General features: G+C 41.5%; 1 protein-coding gene across 1 annotated transcript in view; it reads right to left on the reverse strand.

The window, feature by feature from the left end:
- Window positions 1–13,374, reverse strand: part of LOC135550475 (roundabout homolog 1-like) — a 226,874-nt gene that overhangs the window by 172,210 nt on the left and 41,290 nt on the right. The window contains exon 3 of the mRNA XM_064981319.1: window positions 2,127–2,213. Within this exon, the coding sequence (XP_064837391.1) occupies window positions 2,127–2,213 (87 nt within the window). The remainder of the gene's footprint in view (window positions 1–2,126; window positions 2,214–13,374) is intronic.

Consider the following 13,374-nt stretch of genomic DNA (forward strand, 5'->3'; position numbering starts at 1 on the left):
TTTCCATAATTCTTGGAGATAAATATTAGAACACATTAGTTTCATTTCCTAATGGCCAGTGGCTCCTTTCGCCTAGTTTCCACAGATTTACGGAAAAGACAGTTGCCTGTAATAACCATAATCCTAGTTGCACAGGAGTTTGGTATGTGCTGACTCTTGACAATTTTGAAAATTTGGGCCATGAACGAGCATTTTTAACATGCTCCATCATGATTTGGGTCACGGTTTACCATCCAGTTTTATGATAATAATGGTTTCTCAGCATTGGGTGGCATGAAACCCCCTGTTTATTTCACCTACTAATTTTCTTTCTGTAAGGTGATGAACTGGAAACAAATGTGGCTGAGTTAAAGCAGTTCTGCATGGAAGAGTGGGCCAAATTTCCTCCACAGCGATGTGAGAGACTGATCAACAACTACAGGAAGCGTTTGGTTGCAGTCATTGCAGCTCAAGGTGGCACAACTAGTAATTGAGTGGAAGAGGGCAATTACTTCTTTACACAGGGGCATTGGGTGTTGAATAACGTTGTTTATGAAATAATTTAAATACGTATGTAATTGTTGTGTTATTTGTTCACTCAGGTTCCATTTATCTAATATTACGTTTTGGTTGAAGATCTGATAAAAATCTGTATAAAAAATATGCAAAAGATTGAGAAAATTAGAAATGGGGCAAACACTTTTTCACAGCACTGCATGTATAAACTCAAAAAAAGAAACGTTATCTCACTGTCAAATGTGTTTATTTTCAGCAAACTTAACATGTGTAAATATTTGTATGAACATAACAAGATTCAACAACTGAGACATATACTGAACAAGTTCCACAGAGGGGGGGTCAAAATCAAAAGTAACAGTCAGAATCTGGTGTGGCCACCAGCTGCATTAAGTACTGCAGTGCATCTCCTCCTCATGGACTGCACCAGATTTGCCAGTTCTTGCTATGAGATGTTACCCCACTCTTCCACCAGGGCACCTGCAGTTCCCAGACATTTCTGGGGGGGAATGGCCCTAGCCCTCACCATCCGATCCAACAGGTCCCAGACGTGCTCAATGGGATTGAGTTCCGGGTTCTTCGCTGGCCATGGTACAGGCCTTGGTGTAACTTTCATTCTTTCAACGATAAATGCGAATCCGACCATCACCCCTTGTGAGACAATACCGCTACTCGTCAGTGAAGAGCACTTTTTTTGCCAGTCCTGTCTGGTCCAGCGATTGTGGGTTTGTGCCCATAGGCGACATTGTTGCCGGTGAGGACCTGCCTTGCAACTGGCCTACAAGCCCTCAGTCCAGCCTCTCCCAGCCTATTGCGGACAGTCTGAGCACTGATGGAGGGATTGTGAGTTCCTGGTGTAACTCGGGCAGATGTTGTTGCCATCCTGTACCTGTCCCGCAGGTATGATGTTCAGATGTACCGATCCTGTGCAGGTGTTGTTACACGTGGTCTGCCACTGCGAGGACGATCAGCTGTCCGTCCTGTCTCCCTGTAGCGCTGTCTTAGGCGTCTCATTAGCGCTGCCTTAGGACATTGAAATATATTGCCCTGGCCACATCTGCAGTCCTCATGCCTCCTTGCAGCATGCCTAAGTCACGTTCCCACAGATGAGCAGGGACCCTGGGTATCTTCCTTTTGGTGTTTTTCAGAGTCAGTAGAAAGGCCTCTTTAGTGTCCTAAGTTTTCATAACTGTGACCTTAATTGTCTAACGTCTGGAAGCTGTTAGTGTCTTAACGACCGTTCCACCATTGCATGTTCATTAATTGTTTATGGTTCATTGAACAAGCATGGGAAACAGTGTTTAAACCCTTTACAATGAAGATCTGTGAAGTTATTAGGATTTTCATGAATTATCTTTGAAAGACAGGGTCCTGAAAAAGGGACATATCTTTTTTTTCCTGAGTTTATATAGTCTATTTATCGAGACTAGAGTTGCTAAAATAATATATTGACTCGGTTGATCTACATTAAATTCCTGACCTGAATGTAAAGCATGTGCTTTCAAATATTGCAAATTTGGCTACATAACCCATATATTGCCATTTTAAGAGTAAACAATAACATTCAAGGCTGAAATGGAATTCTTATAGAAAGAGAGATACCGAGAGAGAGAGAGAGATCCTTGCAGTACCTGTATAGCCTAGAGAGTTGTCATCTTCATGTTCAGACGAGGGGGTGGGGGTGGAATCTTCATTGGCCCTATCCCGTGTGTCTGTATCTACAGAGAAAAACACAAAGAATTGATTAGACCATAAGAAACTGCCTCCCTCTCTCAGTCTAACACTTTGACCTCTTACTATTAGGTAAAAAAAATCTGTCGGTCTGCCCCTGAGTTGGGCAGTTAACACACTATTCCCTGGGCGCCGAGATGTGGATGTCGATTAAGGCAGCCCTCCCCCTCCTCGCACCTCTCTGATTCAGAGAGAATGCCGGAAGACGCATTTCAGTTGAAGGCATTCAGTTGTACAACTGACTAGGTATCCCCCATTCCCTTATTGTCACAGCAGAGATCGTTCATCAGATTGTGCCTATGCTGCCCTCCGTCATTCGCTTAAAACTGAGGAAGAAAATAAACCCGAAAAAGACTAACAGGGTCAGTGACTGAGCCCGAAGCCCATAGAAAAATAGAAAACAGAGATAGACAGAAGGAAAGAGAAAGAGAAGTGAAAACAGAGTGTAAAACATAAACCTTTCCATCAGACATCTCAGTCCAATCTCCCATCACGTGGCAAACACACAGCTGTTGACCTTCCAAAATGTCACAATGTTTGAGGACGTCTTGCTGTGAGAAAGATATCATCAACTGCAACTTGATAGCCTGTCTATTAGGGACACCCATCAAGTAACGGGTCGGACCCACCTTTGCTTCCAGAACAGCCGGAATTCTTCAGGGCATTCTACAAGATGTCAGAAACGTTCCGCAGGGATGTTGGTCCATGCTGACGCAATGGCATCACGCAGTTGCTGCAGATTATATGGCGGTACATTCATACTGCGAACAGCCTGTTCCATCTCATCCCAAAGATGCTCTATTGGGTTGAGGTCTGGGGACTGTGCAGGCCACTCAAGTAAAGTAAATTCACTCCAAGCAATGTTTTTTCCAATCCTTAATTGTCCCGTGTTGCTGATCACATGCCTGTCTGCCTGCTTTATATAGCAAGCCACTGCCATGTGACTCACTGTCTGCAGGAGTGATCCATTTTCTTGAACGATACCTAATCAACTGGTGAGTGTATACAGCAGTAATGTCATCATAATTGGGTTTCAACAGAACAGCCGTACCTGACAGCATCCAGTTCAATCCAATCCTCAAAACTCTACTTTCATTCAAATCAAGCCAAATTGTATTTGTCACGTACACAGTTTACAGCAGGTATAAAAGGTGCAGTGAAATGCTTGTGTGCTAGCTCCCTCAACGGTAAAGTAGAATAATCAATAATAATACAGTTTTTTACAATCACTTTGGCAATAATTTCTGAACCTTGAGGTCATTTTTCAAAACTCTAGACACAAAACTCATAACCAATGATCAAAATGCAAATTTTTCAAAACTCTAACACTTTTTCATTTGTTCATTGAACTAAAATCACCTGTTCAAAATGACACAACTTAACATCAAAGTATTACCATTTCAAAATGCAATTCACACATTACATCTGAGATGACTGTCTATTCATTTCATTACAATGATCTAACTATCAATTGATACAACCGCTCAAAATGATAAGTAACTGTTGCGTTACTCTTAATGCATAGTTTTATGGAAACTGACAAACAATATTCCATGTTTAGATCATGAAAGTTTCAGGATGACGAGATCCATTGACACCAATTACCGTGGAACATGAACCAATTGGACTACATTATCTATGGATGTAATATTTCATCATCCTTCTCTATCAGACACTGTTTCTATGGTCCCATGTATCAATTTTCCAGACCATGTTTTCAGATTTGATATTACTGTACACTCACATTACTGTACACTCACTACACTTTATTATGTACACCTATCTAGTACTGGGTAGGACCCTCTTTTGCCTCCACAACAGCCTGAATTATTCACTGTGTTGTATGTTAAGAGATGCCCTTCTACACACCACTGTTTTAAACAGCTGTTATTTGAGCGTTTGTGGCCTTTCTGTTAGCTTGAATGAGTCTGAACACTCTCCTCTGACCTCTCTCATTAACAAGGTGTTTTTGCCCACAGAGCTGCAGCTCAATGAATGTGTTTTGTTTATCACACCGTTCTCTGTAAACTCTAGAGACTGTAGTGTGTAAAAATCCCAGGAAGGCAGCTGTTTCTGAGATGCTGGAATCACTATGTGTGGCATCAACAATCATACCACGGTCAAAGTTACTTAGATTACCCATCTTGCCCGTTCTAATGTTTGGTCTAACAACATCTAAAGCTTTCTACTCTATATACTCTATATATTGAGTTGCGGGCAGCCACATGATTTGCTGTTCGAATGTAACTGTCCTTGATGAGCTAAGTCAGGTCTGTAGAGCTGATGGCATGATCTATGTCATTGTGTGGGATACTGTCAGGTTCCACCATGCTCAAATGGTGCAAGCATGGTTTTAGGCCCATCCACAATTTACTACCCTGTGCTTACCCCCACACTCTCCTTTCCTTAACCCGATTGAGGAATTTTTCTCCACATGGAGTTGGAAGGTATATGATAGGCACCCTCACGAACAAGCCGCCCTTCTCCAGGCCATGGATGACGCATGCAATGACATCACGGCAGACCAGTTTCAGGCCTGGATTTGCCATGCCCGAAGATTCTTCCCAAGATGTTTGGCTAATGAAAACATCCATTATGATGTGGATGAGAACCTGTGGCCAAATCCACAAGACAGGGTTGATGGAAATATAGACGTACAGTAATCAATCCTTTGTTTTGCTTTTTACAGTAAGCCAGGTGAGGAAAACTGCAGTGATGTTTTACAGTAAGCCAGGTGAAGAACACTGCAGTGATGTTTTACAGTAAGCCAGGTGAGGAACACTGCAGTGATGTTTTACAGTAAGCCAGGTGAGGAACACTGCAGTGATGTTTTACAGTAAGCCAGGTGAGAAACACTGCAGTGATGTTTTACAGTAAGCCAGGTGAGGAACACTGCAGTGATGTTTTACAGTAAGCCAGGTGAGGAACACTGCAGTGATGTTTTACAGTAAGCCAGGTGAGGAACACTGCAGTTGACCTTTAACTGTTTTTTCTTTTTTTGTAGCTAATTATGTTGTGATTTTATTTGTTTATTTCATCAACAAATTTCATATTTTGTTCAATGACTCCACTGTGTCTGTAGTATTCTCTCTACTAGTCATTTTACAGTGATGTATTTACGTGTAGTAGCATAATGAAACATGTATCACATATTTTGTTCTACAATATTGAATGATTGTACGAACAACTACACAGTGAAACTATCGGTATCTCGTGTGGGGGTGATCTAAATGAATGTTCCTATGGTATTTCATGATAAATTAGTTATTTGAACCAATGATTCTGCAAAGTGCAAGGTTTCTTTAACGATATGAATGCACAATGCAATGTATTGAACATTGGACAGCCTGTGTTACAAGTGATAACCGTTTTGAGTTTTGTGTCTAGAGATTTGAAAAAGGACCACAAGGTTCTGAAATTATTGTCAAAGTGATTGTTAAGAACTGTAAGAAGTCAAATAGAAAATGTATTTAAAAAAGCAGCAGTAATAGGAAAGGGACTACTAATAGCCTGATATGTACACAATAGGATATACAGTATAGAGTATGCATGTTCTCTGTCAAGTATGATTGTATTTACAAATATAAAGTGTTACGAGTGTCAATATATATTACAATCACATCAAATTGTATTTGTCACATGCACCGAATACAATGTCATCTTGGTAAGCAACTAGTGTATATTTGGCCTTGTGTTTTAGGTTATTTGTCCTGCTGAAAGGTGAATTTGTCTCCCAGTGTCTGTTGGATAGCACACTGAACCAGGTCTTCCTCTAGGATTTTGCCTGTGCTTAGCTCTATTCTGTTTCTTTTTATACACAAAAAAAACCTCCCTTGCCGATGACAAGCATACCCATAACATGATGCAGCCACCACCATGCTTGAAAATATGAAGAGTGGTACTCTACAAAGCTTTGTATTCAGGACATAAAGCTAATTTCTTTGCCATATTTAGTGCAGCTATACTTTAGTGCCTTATTGCTAATGATGCATGTTTTGAAATATTTTTTATTCACTACAGGCTTCCCTCTATTCACTCTGTCATTTAGGTTCGTATTGTGGCGTAACTACAATGTTGAGAATCCATCCTCAGTTTTCTCCTATCACAGCCATTAAACTCTGTACCTGTTTTAAAGTCACAACTGGCCTCATGGTGAAATCCTTGAGCGGTTTCCTTCCTCTCCGGCAACTGAGTTAGGAAGAACGCCTGTATCTTTGTAGTGATTGGGTGTATTGATACACCATCCAAAGTGTAAATAATGACTTCACCATGCCCAAAGAGATATTCAATATCTAATTTTTTTACCCATCTAGCAATAGGTTACCTTCTTTGCGAGGCATTTGAAAACTTCCCTGATTTTTGTGTTTGAATCTGTGTTTTAAATTCATTGCTTGACTGAGGGACCTTACATAAAATTGTATGTGTGGGGTACAGAGATGAGGTAGTCATTCAACGCTATTATTGCACACAAAGTGAGTCCATGCAACGTATTATCTGACTTGCGATAACAAAGGGGTGGAATACTTATTGACACAAGACATATTAGTATTGCATGTAGGCCAGTGACACAAAATCTAAATGTAATACTTTCTTTATTCAGGCTGTAAAACTACTAAATGTAGAAAAAGTCAAGGGGTGTGAATACTTTCTAAAGGCACTGTGTGTGTGTGTGTGTGTGTGTGTGTGTGTGTGTGTGTGTGTGTGTGTGTGTGTGTGTGTGTGTGTGTGTGTGTGTGTGTGTGTGTGTGTGTGTGTGTGTGTGTGTGTGTGTGTGTGTGTGTGTGTGTGTGCACGCATGCGTGTGCGTGTGTGTGAGAGAGAGAGAGTGTGAGTCTGTGGGTATGTGCTTGTGCGTGCGTGTTTATGGGTGGTTGTGTGTGTGTGCTTGTGTGTACCGGCTGGATGCAGAGTCAGTTTAAAAAGTCTTCAGGTGCAGCTAGTCTCTAGGTTGCAAAGGTGCAGGTCTGCTCAGGGAGACAGCTAAGGTTAGCTCTTCAGCAGACTGATGGCCTGGTTGCAGAAGCTGTCTCAAACCTGATGCGCCGACACCGCTTGCCAGATGGTAACAGAGCGAACAGTCCGTGGCTTAGGAAACTGTGATTATTTTCACTTTATTATTTCTTAGTAGTTGGGGTAGAACTAGCAGTAGGGGTTATGATGCTGTAGTATTGTAACGTGTTGTTATTGGATTCCCTCGTGTCTTGTCCTCTGATTGGACTTCGAGGTGGTGTGTAATTCTGAGAAATACTGACCTGACTCTGTGGCTGAACTAGAGGGTACTGAAGGAATATGTTGGCCCATGATTTCCTAGATCAGGATCCAAGTTTCTCTATTTCCCCCTGCTGTTTATATTGGGTATTTTACGTCATACTGTCACAAAGGAGAAATTGACGGATCTCTCGGCAATGCATCCAGTGAGTGGCATGGAAAAGATCTGACTAAACTGAGCAAACCAGTGAAGATTGAGTGCATGACGTATGGCTAGCCCAACACAACCTCTCATAATGTGGACAATATCCTCCACAACATTCAATTAGGCCTACATGTTTTCATGAGCTGTTTTTATTGGGAAAGATCCTCTGGAGTTTGGCAGCAAATCCATGACATAGAAATGTCTGAGAGCACTAATAGCTGACAAGGACGAAGACCTCAATGAAAGTCAGTCTTCCACACTGTACCATTAGTCTGTATCAAATCAAGGCTTCATTTATAGAGTACATTTCCGACATGGAATGCAACGCAATGTGCTTCACATGAAAAAAAAGAATTCAAACAATGAAAATAAACATCTCTATATTTACTACACAACATAAGATTAAAAAAAATAAAACAAGGACACAAACTGAACAACTAAAAAGAACCCTGAGGAAAAGCAAAGCTAAAAATATGTTTTAAGATATTTTAAATATGTCCACAGTTTCGGCCCCCCTCAGGTTCTCTGGCAGGCTATTCCAGAGGCTGGGGGCATAATAACTAAAGGCTGCCTCTCCATGCCTCTTGGTCCAAGGCTTTGGGATAGTTAAAAGGCCAGTGCCAGAGGACCTGAGGGACCTACTGGATACACAACTTAAAAGCATGTCAGACATGTATTGAGGTGCACGATCGTGGTTTAAAAGCCAATAGAATAATATAAAACAAATATTCTAAAACTCACAGGCAGCCAGTGCAGAGACCTTAAAACTGGGGTAATGCGTGCTCTCCGTCTGGTCTTGGTCAGTAGCCGTGCTGCAGCATTCTGTATGCTTTGCAGTTGACCAATGGCTTTCTTGGGTAGACCAGACAGGAGAGCTTTACAGCAGTAAAGCCTACTTGCAATAAAAGCATGGATGAGTCTCTCTGTATCAGCCTGAGAGAGAAATGGCTACAACTTGGCAATGTTCCAAGGCGGTAAAAAGCTATTTTGGTCACATTCCTAATGTGTGATTCGAAATCGAGTTCAGAATCTAAAATAACACCTAGGTTTTTACCTGGTGTTTTATCTTTATTGCCCGTGAATTAAAATGGGCGGCCAGATCCTCTCTCTGTGCTGTGACTCCAACAATAAGTACCGCGGTCTTGTCTTGATTTAGCTCAAGGAAATTGTGAGCCATCCATATGGACAAGAGTTACCCTTCAATACTTTCATTTTAACATGATTTTTCCAGATAAGAGGATTGAGGACACATTTGTATTAGATCGAGTCGTTTTTAAAGGATGACTGATCACATCTGGCTGTGAATGTAGTTGGCACCTTACCTTCCCCTAGACCAGCACCAAGACAGTAATCAGCACCAAACATTCCTCCTCTGATAGAAGACAATGGGAGAGTTTTCTGTTATATGGTGAAGATAGAGCTGACACGAATCCTTTTCACCTCACGACTGAGAGTTTCCTCTTATATCCATCTATTGCTTATCTGAGTTCTTACAGTTATCCTCGACTCGTTATCCGAGGGCTCTGCCCAGATCTCAAGCCCAATACTTAAAGGGCTGACATGGGCTGAGGTTTTTCCACCAGAAGTGTTTGCCTAGTTTTGCAAATATACTGTAACTGAATAATTGAAGTAATTGCCACCATCTAACTTTATCAGCCCTGAAAGCCAAGGTGTGACTATATCTGTTCATTCCAAGCTAAGCCTATGTCCCAGCAGTGCAGGAAAGGATCTCTGTCAGGTCCGGTTTCCCATACTAATCTCCCCATCAACACTAGAAAAGCCATAACAAAAGGAATGCAGACAAATGGAGAGGAAAGTGGGGAAGGAAATTGCCAATATCAATTAGATTAGCAGTAAGGTGAAGAAAAGTGATTATTTTGAACATATTCCATTCTTCCACACTACTGTTAAAGAGAGATTATTTTAAAGCAGACACACGGGTTTACACAATAACAAGGTTAGAACTGCATCCCTGTTTTCCTTTAATCCTAAACCTACACCTAATCCTAAACCTACACCTAATCCTAAACCTAAACCTAATCCTAAACCTACACCTAATCCTAATCCTAATCCTAAACCTAATCCTAAACCATGCTCACCTTATTGCCCTCTGTTTTGCAAGCTCGCCTATCTCCACGAGAGCACAACATGACTTCACTCGCCTCTCTCCACACGAAGAAAATGATCATTATAAGGTGCATGACAATGATGAAGACATCTTAGTTGCACCACATAATTCACCTTAAATCCCCTGTTATCTGATGATTGTTTGCATGGAAATGATGTGAGGATGTTCGATGTTGACCATCGACCATACAGTTTTGGTTGGAAACCACACAACTAACTCTCCTTACTTCTGAGAATACTACGGCAAAGGCTTTATTAGCCCTCAGTACAGTAGATACAGCAAGATTCCCATGAATATACTGGTTCATCCACAGCCATACCCATCCCCCAGGTTCAGTTACAGAAATGCTTACACAGTCAAACATGAACATACATACCTTCTGTAGGCCTACCTCACAGCGCATACATACACAACTGTATCTGTAGGCTACTCACTCACAGGCCAATATCATACTAATGAATTATGTTATAACTGAAGATTAAACCTTTGCTGCCCCTACAGTCTGACATCAAGAACTACATCAATTATCACTTACTGGAAAAGACCGAGTACCTCTGCAGCAATAGAGTAAAGCAACTAAGTAAACACACTTTGGAGTACTACTTTTTGTGTATCTGTACTTCACTCTTTATATTTTTTCAACTTTTACTTTTACTCCACAACATTCCTAAAGAAAATATAAACTTATCACTCCCATACTTTTCCCTGACACCCAAAAGTACTCATTACATTTAGAATTCAGGAAAATGTTCCAATTGACTTATCAAGAGAACATCCTTTGTCATCCCTACTGCCTCTGATCTGGAGGACGAACTAAACACAAATGTTTTGTTTGTAAATGATGTCTGAGTGTTGGAGTGTGACCCTGGCTATCCGTAAATAAAATACCAAAAATGAAATGGTGCTTTCTGGTTTGCTTCAAATAAAGACTTTTAATTGGTTTATAGCATTTACTTTTACTTTAGATAATTAAGTATATTTTAGCAATTACATTGACTTATGATACTTGAGTATATTTAAAACCAAAAACGTTTAGATTTTTACTCCGGATGTATTTTTCTGGGTGCTTTTCACTTTTCAGAGTCCTTCCTCTTTTACTCAAATATGATCATTGGGTATTTTTCCCACCACTGCTAGAGAGAACCACGTTACTGTTTTTACCTTGCACAAGTCAGCTACCATTCAATGTGTTATACTCCAATGTTGAGTATTATACTCAAGGTTCAGTTCATAACATGGAGATTGATAGAAGAGGAAAGGTTTTATGAAGCATGGTGATGTTCAAAAACAAGCCACAAGAGGGTGCTGCCACTCCATCCTATTGAGTGTCGTACCAGGAACAAGAGGCAACAAAGTCAAGTGTATTTTGTGTCCATCTTATACTGTCAAGTTTTGACCATGTAGTAATGTTTTCTTTGATTAGATACAGTAAGTACAATTTAAGTGTTGTCTGAGGTTACGAGAGTGCAGGAAAGTTAATAATGTAGTAATATTTGCATCGATAAGGTGCTAGGTGGGATACCAGTAAGATATCTGTCCAAAAGTAAAACAATGTATGCAATCAGTAGAGATGATGTATTCACAACATAGCACAGAACACCACCTGCAACAAAGTAACTCCAGCCCTGGCTCAGACAAACAGACAGACAGACGGACAGAGAGACAGACTACCAGGGGACCTTTTAAATGTGGGTCAAAATCAACAGCCAAATGGCAAATTTCTAAACCCCTTTAATCAAGACCAGACGAGTGAAGCCAGCTGGTGGGGACCCATATAAATTAAGGATCTCATTGGATTTCAGCTCAGCCCTAAGAGAGGTATCGCTGGAGGGGTACACACACAGGGGGTGAGGAGGACTTGGTATGGGGGGCAGTTCCATGTGTACACCAGGCTGATGGGATGCATTAGAAGAAGGGGGCACATCGCCATGACGACAGGCGACGACAGAGAACGGAAAGTTGCACAGATGGCTGGCCGCTCACACGGGTCCCAGTGCACAAGAGCAAACAGCCGACTGGCGAACGAATACACTTAAAGTGTCAATCATAGTCTGGAGCCAGGCCTGGCACTGCTCTAGATCTGTAGAGCAGAACACTCACTCTACCTTATTCCTCATCCCTCCTTCTCTTCATCCCCCTGCAACATGCACTGATTTCCACCGGGAAACAGGGAGCAACACAGCACACACACATGCATTTGGAATTTACAAATACATACAAACACAGACACTCTAATCTTGTCATTCTCTCTCTTTCTCTCTTTCTCTCTCACACACACACACGCGCGCACACGCGCACACGCACACGCACACACACACACAGTGTGATTTCCGCTTGGGGTCCATCTCTGTATACGAGGGCAATGTGATTCATGAGAATATAAGACTATATTATTCTCTAGATCCCTGCATGCGAATGCGATGATAGGATGTGTGAGAGTCCACAGGGATCCAACAAGCCTGTTGCAATAAGCCATTCAGGTGACTCATGATCAGGCTCGGGAGTAAGATTGAGTTATTCACTCTTGTATCCTGCTCTGCATCATTATCCTGGTATATATCCCTGTGCTTAACCAATAGCATGGCAGCTTTCTCTGTGCTTAAGACAGCAAAATCAATTAATGGGGATTTATAGCCATGGATACAGGAGATACTGACACCATCAGAGAATAGGTAGGTTCCAATGATGCCTGTTTAGTGGGCTGTAGTGTACAGATGTACAGTCGTGGCCAAAAGTTTTGAGAATTACACAAATATTATTTTTCACAAAGTCTGCTGTCTCAGTTTGTATGATGGCAATTTGCATATACTCCAGAATGTTATGAAGAGTGATCAGATGAATTGCAATTAATTACAAAGTCCCTCTTTGCCATAAAAATGAACTGACTGCATTTCAGCCCTGCCACAAAATAACCTGCTGATATCATGTCAGTGATTCTCTAGTTAACACAGGTGTGAGTGTTGACGAGGACAAGGCTGGAGATCACTGTCATGCTGAATGAGTTCGAATAACAGACTGGAAGCTTCAAAAGGAGGTTGGTGAATGGAATCATTGTTCGTCCTCTGTCAATCATGGTTACCTGCAAGGAAACACGTGCCGTCATCATTGCTTTGTACAAAAATAGCTTCACAGGCAAGGATATTGCTGCCAGTAAGATTGCACCTAAATCAACCATTTATCGGATCATCAAGAACGTCAAGGAGAGCAGTTCAATTGTTGTGAAGAAGGCTTCAGGGTGCCCAAGAAAGTCCAGCAAGCACCAGGACCATCTCCTAAAGTTGATTCAGCTGTGGGATCAGGGCACCACCAGTACAGAGCTTGCTCAGGAATGGCAGCAGGCAGGTGTGAGTGCATCTGCATGCACAGTGAGGCAAATACTTTTGGAACATGGCCTGGTGTCAAGAAGGGCAGCAAAGAAGCCACTTCTCTCTAGGAAAAACATCAGGGATAGACTGATATTCTGCAAAAGGTACAGGGATTGGACTGCTGAGGACTGGGGTAAAGTCATTTTCTCTGATGAATCCCCTTTCCGATTGTTTGGGGCATCCGGAAAAAAAGCTTGTCTGGAGAAGACAAGGTGAGCGCTAGCATCAGTCCTGTGTCATGC

Source organism: Oncorhynchus masou, chromosome 12 (assembly GCF_036934945.1).
Source record: "Oncorhynchus masou masou isolate Uvic2021 chromosome 12, UVic_Omas_1.1, whole genome shotgun sequence".
NCBI lineage: Eukaryota > Metazoa > Chordata > Actinopteri > Salmoniformes > Salmonidae > Oncorhynchus > Oncorhynchus masou.